This window comes from Aquarana catesbeiana, linkage group LG10 (assembly GCF_042186555.1).
Source record: "Aquarana catesbeiana isolate 2022-GZ linkage group LG10, ASM4218655v1, whole genome shotgun sequence".
Classification (NCBI taxonomy): Eukaryota; Metazoa; Chordata; class Amphibia; order Anura; family Ranidae; genus Aquarana; species Aquarana catesbeiana.
Genome location: NC_133333.1, coordinates 166,852,249 through 166,870,310, shown reverse-complemented (window position 1 = coordinate 166,870,310; position 18,062 = coordinate 166,852,249). Strand labels below are relative to the sequence as shown.

Here is an 18,062-nt window from a genome sequence, read left to right as displayed (position 1 = left end):
AAGACCATACAGCAGTTTAACAGGACAGGTTCCACTCAGAACAGGCCTCGCCTTGGTCGACCAAAGAAGTTGAGTGCATGTGCTCAGCGTCGTATCCAGAGGTTGGCTTTGGGAAATGCATTGCTGCAGAGGTTGAAGGGATGGGGGAGCAGCCTGTCAGTGCTCAGACCATACGCCGCACACTGCATCAAATTTGTCTGCATGGCTGTCGTCCCAGAAGGAATCCTCTTCTAAAGATGATGCACAAGAAAGCCCGCAAACAGTTTGAAGACAAGCAGACTAAGGACATGGATTACTGGAACCATGTCCTGTGGTCTGATGAGACCAAGATAAACTTATTTGGTTCAGATGGTGTCAAGCATGTGTGGCAGCAACCAGGTGAGGAGTACAAAGACAAGTGTGTCTTGCCTACAGTCAAGCATGGTGGTGGGAGTGTCATGGTCTGGGACTGCATGAGTGCTGCTGGCACTGGGGAGCTACAGTTCATTGAGGGAACCGTGAATGCCAACATGTACTGTACCATATTGGTGCAGAGCATTGATCCCCTCACTCGGAGACTGGGCCGCAGGGCAGTATTCCAACAAACCGACCCCAAACACACCTCCAAGACTACCACTGCCTCGCTAAAGAAGCTGAGGGTAAAGGTGATGGACTAGCCAAGCATGTCTCCAGACCTAAACCCTATTGAGCATCTGCGGGGCATCCTCAAATGGAAGGTGGAGGAGCGCAAGGTCTCTAACATCCACCACCACTGTGATGTCATCATGGAGGAGTGGAAGAGGACTCCAGTGGCAACCTGTGAAGTTCTGGTGAACTCCATGCTCAAGAGGGTTAAGGCAGTGCTGGAAAATAATGTTGGCCACACAAAATATTGAAACTTTGGGCCCAAATTGCACATTTTCACTTAGGGGTGTACTCACTTTTGTTGCCAGCGGTTTAGACATTAATGGCTGTGTGTTGAGTAAGGTAGGGGATGTCTGGATCTTCCTTGTTTAGAATTGTGCAGCAAGAGCTGCGCTGGCACGTGACTTGAGGAGTTGTGGAGGTATCATTTAGAGGCTACTCGCCTGGAGCAGTGATATAGTGTTTTTAATATTTTTGCCTTGTTTTCCTTTAAAAGAAACATGCTTACAGAAGTAAAGAGCCATTTTTTTTTCTCTTGCTATTTTGAAAAAGCTAGTTGCCTAACTTTCCAGCTGGCTATATATACATGGCAATCTTATTACAAGTTTCCATCCATGGAGAATCGCACATGATCACAAGTAAGCACCAGAAAATAGGCAATCTACCATCCATGAGCTTGATCGACCACCAGAATAGGTTTGTGAAGTAGAAACTGGGTAATATATTTGATTCAGTACAGAGTTCTTCAAAAGTGATCATGGTTTTTCAGTTGGGTTCAAGCACAGCACATCTCCTTGCCTTCAGTCCAATCCACCATTTTATGTCTGATTTGTTTGCAGTTTTGACAAAAAATGGAATTGTTCTCTTGGACGTTCTATCAAATTGCCACATGTATGGCTAGCTTTAGGCTGATTTAATGGTTTTTAATACTTTTGAGATGCTTTCTGGTTCCAGTATTGCCATCTTCAGTTTCAGAATGCTTCCTAGTCAGTGGTTGTTACGTTCTTTTTTTTTTTTTTTTTATTATTATTATTATATTGCTGTATGTAATGTCAGAGGATAAGCATGCAGGACAGACAGCCAGCATTTTAAGGTGTTTAGAAATATGAGTTCTTTTGTTTCATGTGGGTTTCCTTGAACATGAACCTGTGAGTAGAAATATATATGGGAGTTTTTTTATTTTTTAGAGAGAGATGTAAGCTCCGTGGCTGTCTTTGCAGTTATTAAGCTGATGGCTCCAGAGCTTACATTTTCCACTTTGTCTTCACAAATTCTCATTTAGGCCAACCACATTCTGAATTTCCTTCTTGGCTTACTTTGGGACAACAGGGATTCCTTTTTTAGGTATCGGACTTTGAGGCCCTGACTTATCAAGGAATTGTGTTTTTTTTTTTTCTAGCAGTCTTTTCAGATCCAATTCCTACCCAAGGGATCTTACAGATGGTGAGTCATATCTGATGCACTCAGCCTCCAAGTTTTTGAAAAGCGAAATTGATTTCTTCATAAAAATCTGCAACTTAAAGAGGACCCATTTTAATGGCACTCCACAATAGAAGGGTATGCCATAATATACAGCAACAATAAATGTACATTTTATCTTTAACCACCTCAATACAGGGCACTTGCACCCCCTTCCTGCCCAGGCCATTCTTTTCAGCACTGTCACACTTTGAATGACAATTGGGCGGTCATGCTACACTGTAACCATGTGAAAATTGCTATCATTCTATTCACACAAATAGAACTTTCTTTTGGTGGTATTTAACTGCTTCAGCCCTTGAAGATTTTACCCCCTTCCTGACCAGAGCACTTTTTGCGATTCCGCACTGCCTCGCTTTAACTGACAATTGCACGGTCGTGCGATGTTGCACCCAACAAAATTGACGTCTTTTTGTTTTTTTTTTCTCACAAATAGAGCTTTCTTTTGGTGGTATTTGATCACCTCCTGCGGTTTTTATTTTTTGCGCTATAAACAAAAAAAGGGCGACATTTTGAAAAAAAGCAATATTTTTTACTTTTTGCTATAATATCCCCCAAAAATATCTAAACAATTTTTTTCCTCAGTTTAGGTCGATATGGATTCTTCTACATATTTTTGGCAAGTGTTAACCACTAGGAGGCGATGAAGGGGTTAAGTGTGTCCTAGGGAGTGATTCTAACTGGGGGGGGTGAGCTTCAAGTTCCATGACAGCGATCACCGCTCCCGATGACAGGGAGTGGTGATCTCTGTCATGACACAAACCAGAACGGGGAAATGCCTTGTTTACATAGGCACTTCCCCGTTCTGAGGCTCCGTGACACGATCGCCATCAAGTCCGCCGGTTCCGCGGGCACGGTCACGCTGTATGCGGCAGAGCGCACGCGCCTGCAATGTCCGGCTCTTAAAGGGGACGTACAGGTACGCCCATTTGCCCACTGCTGCCATTTTGCCGACGTACATCAGCGTGCAGCGGTCGGCAAGTGGTTAATCACTCCTAGGTTTTTGGGGTTTTTGTTGTTTTTTTCCAAAAAAAAGTTTTTCTTAGTTTCTGTCAGTAAATTTTTGTAAATAAGTAATTTTTCTCCACTGATGAGGCACGGATATGCCGCACTTATGGGTGGCGCTGATGGGCACAGGCATTGATGGGTGGCATTGTTGGGAAGCAGTGATGGGCACTGGTGCCAATTGTGGACACTGGTTGCCACTGATTGCTGGCAGTTAATTGTAATCAGGGCACTGATCAGTTTTTTTTTTTTTTGTTTTTTTGTTTTGTTTTTTTGGAACTGGTACAGTCTGCCTGTGTGTGTACAGAGCTTTAGGAACGCCCTGCTTGTGAGAGCTTAACATTTTAATTGGAAAGGCAAGTGACTGTGTTGGGATGAGTTGTTTTGAGACAGTAAATGGTGGTTGGGAAAGAACACAAGATCTCAGTCGTCTTGTCGTCTTCCCTGTCAGAACGGTGATCTGCCTTATTTAGATAGGCAGATCGCCGTTCTGCCTCTCTGGGGAACGATAGCTGGTGGCTTGCAGACATCGGACCCATTGATTGTCATCCCCTGTGTTAGGGGAAATTTTACATCTCTAACAAACACTTTAGCATGTTATTAGATTGAGGTGTTTAGACTCGCAATTTTAATTTATTTATTTTTTCCTTTTGCTGGAAAAACTCTTCCACTTGCTGATGTCCCCCCCATTGTTAGTCAATAATCAACATATCTGCAGTTCATTTGTCCCATCTTATAGTACATATGACTAACAGTAATATTAATATTTTGAAGGAGAAGTTTGGGTTTTGCAAAAAATAAATCTACATTCTCGCCTCTATGCTGCAGCTGTCCCATGTCAGCTCTAAGCCTGAGAACTGAGCGACCATGTAATCGCTGATTGCTCAGTTCTCGGTCTCCTCAGAAAACAATAACTGTTGGCCATCCCTCTCTGCTCTGTTCCTGCAGCACCAGGCTGAGAGGGAGCAGGCGCAGCTGGCTCCAGCTCTCAGCCGCATGCTGGGAGTTGGAGCCAGGTGGATCCCAACAATATTGGAGGGAACCTTCCAGAACCTGGAATTTTTTGGTTTCTGGGTCACAGGAAAGCAAAAATAAGTGTACTTCCAAGGTTTGGCCCCTGCATGGGCTAATTTTGTATGCTAATGAAAAATGTAATAAAAAAGATTTTGCAAAAAAAAAGTGTACTTCTGTTACCCAAAAGAGAAGTATAGCCAAAAAAAGCTTTAGGCCATACTCCAAAAAAAAAAAAAATAGTAATACCTTTTTTAACCTCTTGCCGACCAGCCTCCGTCCTCATACTGCGGTAGGTCCGCGCAATTGTCAAAGTGACGCAGTACCGTATTGCAGAAAATGGCCCAGTCAAGAAGGGGGTAAATTCTTCCAAGGTTAAAGTGGTTGTAAAACCTCACATATACCCAGTGAAGTGACTGGCCTCAGCTGATACACAGATTAAACAAATTACTTGTTACTTGTTTATCTGCAGTGTTCTCTACAGCCATTCAAAATCCAGAATTTGTGACCCTTGTCTGAGCTGTTAAAAAATGGGTGTAAAGCTGAAATTACACTCTGCAGGGCTCAGTGAGGAGAGCTGATTGAATAGAAGAGACATTAACACCCCCCCCCCTTTCACAGCACACAGGAACAGGTCTGAGGCTGTCAATCAGCTTGAGGTCCCTCCCGTGTCACCCTTTTCTCTTGGTGTCAGGAAAACCTTTTCAGAAATGATTTTGTGCTGAAAGTAGAGGCACAGAGAGAAATGACACTTGGTGCTCTTAAGACAAGTACACATTATAGAACAGTGGTCTCCACGGGGGCTGAATGCGTTTTTTTTGCTTGCCTTTATCTGGTCCTTGGGGCACTATTCCCCTCCACTCATATGAGACACAATTCTGCCCACTGACACAATAGGGCACCATTTCCCCCACAGACACCAATAACAGGGAACTATTCCTCCCTATGATACCAACGATGGAACACTATTCCTTCCCCCTAATACCAAATGTGACAATGTTTTCCCCCACTGATGCCAGGAATATTTTCACTGCTGCTGGCCATAGTGCGCCCCCCTAAAGTCTGAGAGACAAACTGACCCTTTTGTTTAAGATGTTTGGAGACCCCTGCTATTGAATCCATATGATTGAAGCACTTGGCATATATTGTATTGGGAATCTTTTTCTCAGTTTGTAGTGCAGTAATTGCACTAACAAATGACAGTGTATGGGAAATGTGTGTAACATAAAGCACCATTCCTACAATTTCCAGGACATGGTTTGCTAAGCAGGTCACAACTTAAAGGGGTTGTAAAGGTAAGATTTTTTTTTTTTAAAAATAACAAACATGTTATACTTACCTTCACTGTGCAGCTCGTTCTGCACAGAGTGGCCCCGAACCCGGTCTTCTGGGGTCCCTCGGCGGCTGTTTCAGCTCCTCCCCGCAAGCATTAACCACCTTAATGCGAGCTCCCTCGCATGGTGGTGAGTGCTTGCGGGCGCGCTCCCGTGATACAGCCGGCGGCTATAGCCGCTCGCTGTATCACTCGGCCCCGCCCCCCCGGCGCGCCGCGTCATCGGATGTGATTGACAGCAGCGTGAGCCAATGGCTGCGCTGCTTTCAATCCATCCACTGCAGCCAATCAGCGACCAGGCTGAGCTGCAATGAAGATGACGAGAACGAGCAGCGAAGATTCAAGGCGTCAGGTAAGTAAAACGGGGGGGCTGGGGGCGGCGGTATTGTCAAAAGTTTTTTCACCTTAATGCATAGAATGCATTAAGGTGAAAAAATTTTTACCTTTACAACCCCTTTTAAGATCTAAAGCCGGCCATAGATGTTTCAAATTTTGGCCGGTTCAGGGGGGTCTGGCTGAGATTCGAACCATCACTGGTATAAATCATGAACCCATCTGAGGAATAAAACTTACATTTTCTAAAAGTCCAATACAGAGTCACTGTAAAATTTTTCTTTGGCTGCCTGTGTTCGCTAAGCGAAAATGCATTTTTCCAAAAATAATTAATTTTTTTAAGTAAGTTTTTTTTTTTTTTTTTTTTTTTTTTTTTTTTTTTTATGATTGTGTTGGGACACATTTGTAGCCATCTTGGGCTGCAGGTTGGACACCCCTGAAATATCTTATGTACTATGAGCACAGCCTGTCATGCTACAAGTGGCTGCGCATTGAAATGTAAACAGGCACAATTACAAACCGTGTGATTCTGCATGTTGAGCGTAGTCAAGCATAGAGAAACTACAAAATGCCCGGGTGTGAACTGGGGCTTAAAGGGGTTGTTAAGTTAGGTTTTTTAATCTTAAACCACTTCAGCCCCGGAAGATTTTACCCCCTTCCTGACCAGAGCACTTTTTGCAATTCTACACTGCGCCGCTTTAACTGACAATAGCGTGGTCGTGCAACGCTGTACCCAAACAAAATTGACGTTTTTTTTTTTTTTCCCCCACAAATGGAGCTTTCTTTTGGTGGTATTTGATCGCCTCTGCGGTTCTTATTTTTTGCGCTATGTTCAAAAAAAAGCGACAATTTAGAAAAAAACGCAGTATTTTTTACTTTTTGCTATATCCTCCAAAAATATATAAACCCAATTTTTTTCCCACAGATATGTATTCTTCTACATATTTTTGGTAAAAATTGCAATAAGCGTATATTGATTGGTTTGCGCAAAATTTATAGTCTACAAAATAGGGGATAGTTTTATGGCATATTCATTTTTTTTTTTTAATTAGTAATGGTGGCAATCTGCGAAAAAAAAAAAAAAATTTTATCGGGACTGCGACATTATGACGGACACATCAGACCGTGCAGTGATCAGTGCAATTAAAAATGCATTGATTACTGTGTAAAGGACACTGGCAGTGAAGGGGTTAACCACTAGGGGGTAGTGAAGGGGTTAAGTGTCCTAAGGAGTGATTCTAACTGTGAGGGGGAGTGGCTTGAACACACAGGACAGTGATCACAGCTCTCGATCAGAGAGCAGTAGATCACTGTTATGTCACTAGGCAGAATACTTTGTTTATTTAAGCATCTCCCGTTCTTCCTCTCCATGACACGTTCACGGGCACCTGGCGGACATCGAGTCCGCAGGAGTCACAGCGTGCGCGTGCCTCCGGCGGCACGCGCTCGTGACACCACTTCTTAAAGGGGACGTACCTGTACGCCCTTTTGCCTGCAAATGCCATTCTGCCGACTTACATCGGCGTGCGCTGGTCAGCCAGCGGTTAATGCATTCTAGGCATTAAAGTGGATGTAAACCCGATTCATGAAATTTTTATATCTGCAGTGTTTTCTTATCTCTCTCCAAAGCACTATGTCCCATAGCTGTCTCTTGCTTCATAGCTCTGTTATCAGCCTGATGGCTTCTCGCACATTCTCCGAGATGGGAGATAGAAGTGTGCATCCGGGGAGGTTGCTATAAATAGATTAGCAGTCAGCTTAACGTCTAAGAGCAAAGCTATGCACATTCTTTTTGCCTATTTCGGGGGAGTGGTATGTGCTTTCCTCCAATCGGCTGTCTTGGCTGCCAATAATCCAATCCCAGTTCTAACCAGGAAGAGAAAAACTTAACAGTAAGAGCACCTCCTAAAGGATATATACAGTTGAAGACAACAGATATACATGCATAACTTGCATAGGGAGGATTGTTTAATCTCTGTGTATCATCTGAGGCTGTTCACTTCACTGGGTATATGTGAGTTTACATCCACGTTAAGATAAAAAGCCTTCTATGTGCAGCAGCACCCCTAACACTTACCTGAGGTCCCTCTGACCAGCGATGTCCGCGAGTGTCTCAGCAGTCCAAGATTCTCCCTCCTGACTGGCTGAGACACAGCAGCAGCACCATGGCTAGCTGACTTGAACAGCAGTGAGAGCCAAATTGGGAGAAAGGGGGCGGGGCCATGTCGAGGCTCTGTGTCTTAATGGACACAAGAAGCTGTGGCACGGCTCGGGTTCCTCCATAGCAAGTTGCTAGCTGTGGGAGCACTAAACAGGAGGGAGGGGCCAGGATCACAGAAGAGGGACCTGAGAGGGGAATCCGGGCTGCTCTGTGCAGATTCACTGTAACAGAACAGGTAAGTATAACCTGTTTATTTTTATAGAAAAAAAATTGAGACTTTACAATCGCTTTAATAGAACATCCAGTATGGAATGATTTACTTGTGGTTAGGGACAGATAAGTGGCTGTTCATCTGTCTATAACAGCATGTAATCACTTCTTGTATGAGTATTTGGGAACAGCTGCAGATAGTGTCAGCTTGCCATTGATATGTACAGTCTTCTGTCCTAAGTATACCTAAAAGTGTACGTACAGGCTGTCCCCGAGTTACAAACATCTGACTTGCATACGACTCAAGAACGAAGGCAGTGTAAAAGTCACGCTGGTCACGGAAACTGCAGGGCGACCATCTTGCTGTTCACCACATGCTGCCACCTACGTCCGGCGGACCTGTTGGCAATCCCACATCACTACATGGCCAGTTTTTGGCTGGCGTTACCCTTAAAAAAAATGTACCCGTTTCAACTTGCATACAAATTCAACTTAAAGGCAGAAGGTTTTTATCTTAATGTATTCTTTGTATTAAGTTAAAAAGCCTTCTGTATGCAGCAGCAGCCCCCCAAACACTTGGCTTGGGTCCCTCTCTGTTCATCGATGTCCACGAGTGTCTCAGCCATCCAGATTCTCTTTCCTGATTGGCTGAGACACAGCAGCAGCGCCATTGCCTCACACTGCTGTCTAAGTCAGCTAGCCAATCAGGAGAGAGGGGCTGGGTCGGGCTCAGGGAGCTGTGACTCAGCTTGGGTGCCCCCATAGCAAACTGCTTGCTGTGGGGACACTGAACAGGAGGGAGGGGCCAGGATCACAGAAGAGACCCGAGAAGAGGAGGATCTGGGCTGCTCTTTGCAAATCCACTGCAACAGAGCAGGTAAGTATAACATGTTTGTAAAGTCTCAGTTTAAAAAAAAATATATATCTTAAGAACAAATCTATAGAACCTCTTGTTCATAACCCAGGGACTGCCTGTCTTGTCAATACTTTTTTTTTTTTTTTTTTTTTTTAAGTTTAGATAGAAAAAGTAAAAAAAAAAATTTGCCAAGTGGTGTGTGAAGGGCCGCTGATGGGCCAGTACAAGTAGCCCTGTTGTACCGTCCCGGCCAGCAGGTGGGCCCGGGCAACCTGAACAGTGAACGAATGTCTGCAGAAAAAAAAAAACATAAAAATTCCTCCAGCTATGACTGAACAACCCCGACTTTTTTTCAGGTTTTTTTTTTATTCTTGGTAACTCCATACCATTGTTCTTGTGGGTGGCAGGGAGGGACTATTTCTTCTATTTCAGGCGCAGAAGAATGTATCTTCCGCGCCCACTCCTCATGCTGGCTCAGGTCCCGGCCAGTGTCCTGCATATTGCCTTCCCTGGGAGTGATTCCTCTCCTTCCGCTCTTGGCACTCTGTTCTGAAATTGCTTGTGACACTGACAGTCCAGGCAGCAGCAGGATCAGAGCAAGTGACTCCTGGGGCCCAACTAACACAGGTGTGTGCTTTCTTTGGGGGAGGGGGGTGATGATTCAGGATCATCTACTACTACAGCAGCATCTATGTATTATGGCATGGGTGGCACTGTCTCTGCAGGCAGTGTCCTGCAGATGTAGCAGTTGGAGGTAAGAGGTAAGGTAAGATCTTTGGAGTAAGATAAACCATTTAACACTGACGGGTGCTTACAACGATCAGCTTTTATTTAATGTAAATTCAATTGCTGTAAATATTTTTGTTAGCTGGTGATTGGCTTCAATTTGTTAATGTATTTAAATCTGCCAGTACAGCGAACACTCCCAAAAGCTTTTTTGGCCATACATCGCTTCGGGGTCAGAGGAGTGCACTTATTTCTGCACTCCTGTGACCCAGATTCAGCCAACAGCAAGCTAAAGCCTGCTGTCAGGTGACATCAGTCGGTCCAGGCTTTGCAGGGATTCAGACAATGTTGGGATCTGCCCTGATGCCTGACTGGCTCAGCCTCTTAGCGTGCCACTGAGAGCTGAACTAGCGGCTCCTGCCCCCTGCACAGCCTGAAAAGGATAGACCACTCTTCGTCTATGCTCCACCTACTGCCCAGCCACAACGCCGGTCCGGTTCGTACCGGAGATGCTGCAAATAAGAATGGATCACCTCAAATTATAGCTAAAAGTCTTTTCTTTATCTTGCCCCAGTTATGATTAAGCGTCAGATGTGAATTGCGCCAAACTTACTGTCTGTGTGTGCTGATGCCTTGCCAATTTCCTGTTTTTAACTGATGGGGGGGGGGGGGTTTAGCCATGATTTGTGATGTCTGGTCATTCATTATTTGCAAACCCTCCACAGCCATGTGCTCCAGTGAGAGCTGGAGGAGCAGAGAGCTGCTGACTGACGGTCATTACTCCCTACTCCTGTCCCTTCTGTATTGTACTTGTGCTGTCCCCCTCTACATTGTAAAGCGCTGCGCAAACTGTTGGCGCTATATAAATCGTGTATAATAATACCAGAGTGATCAGCAGTAATGCGATCACTCAGTCCTCAGTCTTAGTGCCTGTGGGGGACTGCTGCAGCCATTCAGATGAAAAACACACAATGATTGTTGCGCTAAGGTATTTTCAGCAGGCAAAGCTGTCTTGTTTGGGGTGGTGAGGAAATGGTTAAAAAGTCATTATCCTGAACATATAGTCCAAAGTTCTGACAAATGAACAGCAGAGTCAATAAATAAAAATGTTAGGAATGACTCTTGATAGAGGTGCAGGGTTTTTAAGGACAGTCCATAGCCTAGGTGATTACCACAAGGAAGGCAGCACGCTGGAGAGTAGAAGAACCTCTTGGGGGAATACAAGAAAAACAGACGAGCAGTGCCAGTCTAAGTGCAGCAATATTGTAACATATTCAATTGAGTAGTAATGCACTCACTCAAAAACTGATAAAAGCAGGTAAATGTCAGATGGACAGCAGGTTTCCAGAAGATCATCCAGGCAGCGCTGTGGCTGATTGAGCACGCATGCTCCGAACGTGTGCATGTCATAACTTACCCCCCCCCCCCCCCAAGACGGGACTTCCTGAGTGACGGCTTCCTCCTGCTCCCTGTACGCTCTAGCCCGGGACACCGGAAGCCACTGGTACCCGCCGAGCAAGACACCACAGCACTGCCTGGATGATTGTTCTGGGACTCTGCTTTTCCTTTTGCTGCCTGGATTTGTAGCTGCATGGACATATGTTGTACCAAGTGCAAATTTCTACAAGTACTGCATGTGATGTTCTAGCGCATTCCTGTGCAATTCAGAGGCAATTAATTGTGGCACAATTTGAGCCTATTCATTTTGAATGGGCTCTAATCGCACCAAAGAAGTGAATGCACCTTTTTAGGAGCTGTTCTGAACCGGATTGCATGGTCGTTTTGTACTTTGCGATGCAATGTGTTTACCTGCATTTGGGGTGTCGTTAACTTTATATTGAAAACCGCAACAGATCACAAGGGCAGTGCGATTGTGGTGTGGGAAATAGGAATCTACCCTAATGCTGTATATAATAATTGCATTGGCCCAATTCAATGAACCCTTTTTGACCGCTTAAAAAAAAAAAACATTAAATGCTTGATTGCCTTAACTGGACCAACCTAGAACAATGATGCCACGTCCCTAACTGTGAACACAAATTACAAAATATATGGAATGGGACATTGTTAAATGCTGCAGCTGTCTGTGCACAATTGGTCATTTTAACCAAAATTCAGGCAGGTGTAAAAACACAAACGGAGAAGAACTGCAAAATACTTAGACAGGACACGGTCTTGGGGAATAGTTTAACATCACAGCCGAATCTGATCTTTAGGAGACCAAAAGACTTTAGAAGCATTATTGCCCCAAGTAGAGTGAAAAGAACCAGAACCAAAGGTCTTAATGAGGTCTGGACTACCAATAGAGCAGTTATAGATGTGGGACTAGTAACTGTGGCAACTGTGCATTTGTGCCATCGGAAGAAAGAAGTAACCGGAGTGTATGGAAAAAGCCATACTATCAAGCTGTTCATAAACTGCGGTACTTCCAATGGTCTCCTCTGTCCCTGCGGACTTCTCTACGTTGGACGTACACCAAGACCCCTGAGGACAAGGATAGGGGAATATAGAAGTAGTGTTACAACTGTGAAGGACAACTACTCAGTCCCACGCCTCTTTACGGAGGCCCACAATGGCAGTACAGAAGGCATGAACCTCTTTGGGGTAGAGGCCTTAAGTAATGACCTAGATAGTGGTAAAAAACATCAAAAACTATGCACCAGAGAGGCCTTCTGGATCTTCACTCTGGGATCTCTTGCCTCCAAAGGTCTGAACAAATGGATCAAATTATGAAATGTAGTTTAGTTTCCAGCACTTCCCTCCCTTTTACTACTCTGACCTGTCATGCAGCAGCATTTGTTTGTGCATGTTTCATGGACAGTCATGTGGGTGGGATAGCCTGCGCATAAGATCATGTGAGCCCATTGATATATTGGGAAGTTTGCAGTGCATGCCACCAATTTGGTTTTGCTGCAATATTTAACAAATCATTTATCTGTGAGGCTTCAATAGTTCTCTCCTTGAGGGATACCATACATCGATGCTAGACTGATCAACCCGAGGATGATAAACACCCTCATACCAACAGGTTAGATGTATCATTTGAGATTGTCAATATTAAGTAATTGTAAAGCTTCACATGTATAGTTTGATCTTTTGATTTGTTGCTTCCCACATGTCATGAGGCTGCTGTGCCCATATGCAGAGATCGTTACTGTGAAAAAGGTGGGCCTGAGATACCTGATAGTGGTACACTTTCCCTTTTATTCATAGGGAAGGTGGGGCCTGTGTAGATGGATGCGGCAAGATCTGTCCTCATATGGGCGTGTGTGTGTGTGTGTGTATATTTAGAAAATAAATACATTTAGACAGTTAAGGAAGCCAGTCATTCATCGCTTTGGCTCTGAAGAAGAGGGTTCTCCCTCAAAACGTGTTGGCCACCCTGCAATACCGCCTGGTCCTCCAAACACCTTTTGTTTCCAGTTGTAGATCTAAGAGTTACTGCCTGCTATTGCTGTTGCGTTGATATGCTTTTATACCACGTTCCTATGTGAGTATAAACATTGCTGTTTTACCTTTTTTATTAAAAATTTATTTTTGGTAATGCTCAAGGTTGGTGCGCACTACCTTCTTTTCTATAGGGTGCAGGTGTAAAGCAAGACTCACAAGTGGCTTACTTGTTTGACTGGCTGTGCCTTAAGCCCTGTACACACGATCAAAAAATTGTGCGAAAAATGTACAATAATCAGATCGTTTAGTACAGAGCTTTTCGAGAGCCGACAGTTCATCCGATATTATCTGATTGGACATGCACGAAAATGTTTTTCGGACGATTTTCGATTAACCAGCACAGCTGTCGTTCGAAAATGCAATATAAATGCTTCACAACACATTACGTTGCTTCCGAATTTTTATTCTACCGTATGAGAATTTTTTTTAGTGACTTTTGTAAACTCTTCAGGTTTGATCTGAGATTGGCATGCAAAACCCAGCGGACTGAATGGGGGGGGGGGGGGGAGAAACACCCGAGATCGCCATATTAAAGTATTAGTGCAGCATTCTTCCCCACTGAGCTATTGTATTATGACAGGGGGACTTTGGCTGCCATCTTAATATTGTCATGGGACTTATAGGTTAGATGATCGTTTGGACCTAATTTGTTATTTTACTTATAGATGGGTCTCAAGTAACATCCCACCTCTTACCAGCTAGGATGTCTAACATAAATTCAGTCTTTGTGTTTTGCCTGCATGATTTTTTGCAGGTAACAATCATGAGTTTTTTTGTAATGCTGAACATTCTGATTTTGATTTGGCTATTCTTGTATGCAGTTGTAGTTTAGTTTTAAACCTCAAGCTACCCGCACGTACCCATAACTACAACTGGGTTTTCCCTTTTTTTTTTTTTTTTTCTATTTGATATTCTAAAATATTTGAAATGGTGTCATGATCTTTGTGCTACCTTGAATTTAGTGTAAACTCTGGTCAGCTATTAAAAAGAATCGTTGGGGTACACCTTTGTGTAATTGTGCATTACTGCTAGTTTAAAATACTGTAATGCAGAGATCTTATTCCTTGCTCCTGTGGCAGCTGGCGATCTTCTATGCTCCAGGCGTGGAAAGTGGGCAGAGCAATCAATGTTGTTATAAATAGGGATGCACGGAAATTTCGGCCACCGAAACATATCGTCCGAAAATGGCCTTTTCGGCAAAAAGCCGAAAGAATTTTTGCCGACACTTAAAGGGGTGGGGGCGGGGCTCCGCCCCCGCCCCTGGTGCCACCTATCAGGGGGGCTTCCTATATTGTAGAAGAGAGGAGAGCCGCCGCCTGTTTGCTTACAGCGTCGGGAACATCACAGCTTTTATTTCAATAGCTGTGTGTTCCCCGCTGCGCGCTGTCACATGCAGCCCCTCCCCCTTGTCCGGGCACTTTGATAGACAGATCACCCATCCCATTGGACGGGTGATCTGTCTATCAAAGTGCCCGGACAAGGGGGAGGGGCTGCATGTGACAGCGCGCAGCGGGGAACACACAGCTATTGAAATGAAAGCTGTGATGTTCCCGACGCTGTAATCAAACAGGCGGTGGCGGCGGCTCTCCTCTCCCTTCACAGGCTGCACTACTGGGGACACAGGCTGGCTGCATCTGACGGGCACTGGTGAGGCTGCATTGATCTCTTATATCATGTCCGCAGTCTGACTCTGACCATGTCCTCAGTCTCCGACCATCTCCTGTACCATGTCCCCAGTCGCTGACCATCTCCTGTATAAAAATATTTTTTAAAAAGTCACTTTCGGTATCGGTTTTGGTTTTCGGGATCAAGGAAGATTTATTTTCGGTATCGGTTTCGACCCCAAAAAACCAATTCGGTGCATCCCTATATATTAGCAAAAATATTAACTTAGACACTGTTATTTCATAAAATCTGTATTGCTTTTTGAACTTCAGTCCAGTGCCAGGATGAAAAGCTTGAATGTTCATTGATATTGCTTTTTGTGCCACATTAGAACACACAATTGAACACATTTTTTTCTATATATAATGTTTTTTCTTTTTTTTTTTTTTTTCTCTTTTTTTTTTTTTTTTTTCAGCAAACGGTCCTTCAACGTCAGATCTTTTGGAACAGGAACACATGTTAAACTTCCCGGGCCAGCACCGGACAAGCCAAATGTTTACGATTTCAAAACCACATATGAACAGATGTACAATGATCTCCTTAAGAAAGACAAAGAACTGTATCCCAGAGGAATTCATTTTGTTTAAACCAAAAAGGTGTCAACTCGTAAAGGTGTAAATTATAACTTTACATTTGCAGGTCCTCCATGTGGGATTGTAGGCAGGTATAACAGGAGTGTTGTGGTATGGTTCAGGGTGCCGGTAATGGTAAATACTGCATGTGCCAGCTGATTTTAGCATCAGAATAGTGACTTGCCTCAGTGTTCCAGGTAAAGAAATGTGCTTACAGGTTGTAAGCAAGTGCTAAATTAGCATATGGTTGGGGCCTTTTTTTTTTCTTTTTTTTTGGCTCCCCATCCTTGCACGGAGAAAGTTCATAAACTATACATGAATGGTACATTGTAAATTTGTCACAGGTAAGTATAATTTGTGGTTGAAACCTTATGTTCCATTTTATGTATTGCAGGGTCAGGTCCTACTGTTAAAGACTCAAGGAACTTTCATTGGACAAATGTTAAATTGCAAATTTTATCCTCGTGACTTGAACTTTTTATATTTTCAAGCAATTGACGCATGCTTAAATAGCAATTCTCCTAATGGATCGCTAGCAAGCATTTTTTTTGTCCTATTCACAGAATATTATTATTTGAAATTCTTTGCGTAATCCTTTTTTTTTTTTTTTTTTTTTTTTATATTACCGAGTGTTACAAGTGTGCGTGTGGAAAAACATATACTTCAGTCTCAGAGCAGTAGATAAGTCAAAATGTAGTTTTTAGATACCGTGTAAATCTGTTTTAATATTTTCCATCCTGTTTTCTGTAAACCACCTATTTCTTACATTAGTGTTGCTTCCCCATAATCCAAACAATCTAAAGCCTCATATACACACTACTGTTATGGTTTTTTTTTTTTTTTTGGTTTTTTTTTTTTTTTTTTTTTTCGTTCAACCCAGCATGTTGAACAGAAAAAAAACTGACAGCTCAGGAGAAGCCGCTCTACTAACTATGCAATATTAGTACAGCTCTGCTGTGATATTGTGTTCTGAGAGGGGGAACCCCCCCCCCCCACACACACACACACCAGAACACTCCAGTCAGCGCTCTCAGCCATTGGCTGAGAGAGCTGATCAGTAGCTGGTTGGCTGACCTGTTTCGGTCATGACCCTTCGATAGAAGCCGACTCTGCTTTAGGCTTTAGAGTTTTGCTTTTCTTCACCAAATGCGTTGCCCTTGAGCATTTTAGAGGCAAAGGATAAGCAAAATTTAAGGTTCGGCATATACAGAGGGAGCAGTATCAGGGATTCTGGTAGTTCTAAATGTATCTTATTAGTGCAGTTAAAAGCCCAATTCCAGTCAGATTTGTCAATGTCGCCAGTCAAAAGTGGATAGAAATCCTTCCAGTAGAGACACAGCAATAAAACCTGAGAGCTTTTTTAAATTTTACACCTGGCTTAAAGTCTAACTTCATTTGGGGCACAAAGCTGACCAGTCATCCAAGTCCATTCATTCCCAGCTGATGTCTTTGTTCACGATACACACCACCTCTTCCTCTTTGTTCATGTACTGTGCTTGTGTAAGTGATAATCGGTATCAAGCCCACAGGGGAGGGGGTCCTTTTAAAAACCCAGTGCTCGCAGGAAGTGGGTTGGCTGTGTGCCAGAGAGAAGGGGTAAGTGTTGCAATAAAAAGCTGTTTGTATTTTTTCTCCCCTGAAGTGTTTGACATTTTTCATAGAGTACAAAGATAGGTAATGCAAATAGTGGTAGGGAAGCTAAGTATAGGTGCAAGGAAAAGGGATTCCCACTCAGACATGGTACTGACCCATACTATGTATTATCAGAAAATTCTAGCGTCTATCCAGGCATTTCCTAGTTGTGGTCTGTAGGCTAAAGCATAAGAGGTAACCTTATAACTTGGTATGAAGAGGGTGTACTTGGGTTAACAGGCCGGGGAAGGTCTGGTTAGGCTGCTGGTTGTGAGTCTATACCTCTGATATGGGCAGACACTTACTGAATGTCAGGAAGAATCAATGCACTACGAGAAGGTTCACCAGTGCCCTCGCAGTTAATTGAAAACTACAAGCTGTTGACTACAGAGGCCGACGGTAGTTCATTCGTTCACAGAATTCTGTAAATGAAAGGTGTGGCCATGTCACCATTCAGCAATGCTGTTTTTAAATTCTGACAGTGGGCAGGACTAGGTGTGGCCAGGTACTAAAGGACAGCATAGTGCAAGCAGGCACAACCTAATTGGCCATGATGCAGTTACCTAAGTGGCAACTCTGCTCTGAATACAGGAGCAGCATTTTTGGAAAGCTGCAGTGGATGGCCTCCACTGGAAGGCACAACAGGTGTTTTTGACTTTGCAGGGGGACTAAGAAAACTATTTAATGCCAATACATCTAGAATTAAAGCCGAAGTACAGCTACAAAACAAATTGGCTAGTAGATCTGGTCTTTTGTAAAAGAGAATTTAGAAGTCTCTTCTGATGAATGTTTACCTACTAGCAGATTTTTTAAATCTGAACTACAGCGCATGTGCATTAGTGTACAGGCCTGGCATCCTACAGTTAAAAGGAATGGCACCAGGTGCCAAGATATTGTACCTTCAGTGTTTGTGCATGGGAGTTCCATCAGCAGTGCCTGCCCAGTGGGCGAAGCAAGAAGAGAAGGTTATGGCACCGGTGGGGGTGGATTGGATGTAGAGAGCTC

The 18,062-nt window shown here is 43.7% G+C and overlaps 1 protein-coding gene across 1 annotated transcript in view; it reads left to right on the top strand.

Annotated features, from left to right (window-relative positions):
- SSU72 (SSU72 homolog, RNA polymerase II CTD phosphatase) overlaps positions 1-18,062 on the top strand; it is a 99,232-nt gene that overhangs the window by 21,328 nt on the left and 59,842 nt on the right. The window contains exon 2 of the mRNA XM_073602895.1: positions 15,269-15,412. Coding sequence (XP_073458996.1) covers positions 15,269-15,412 — 144 coding nt within the window. The remainder of the gene's footprint in view (positions 1-15,268; positions 15,413-18,062) is intronic.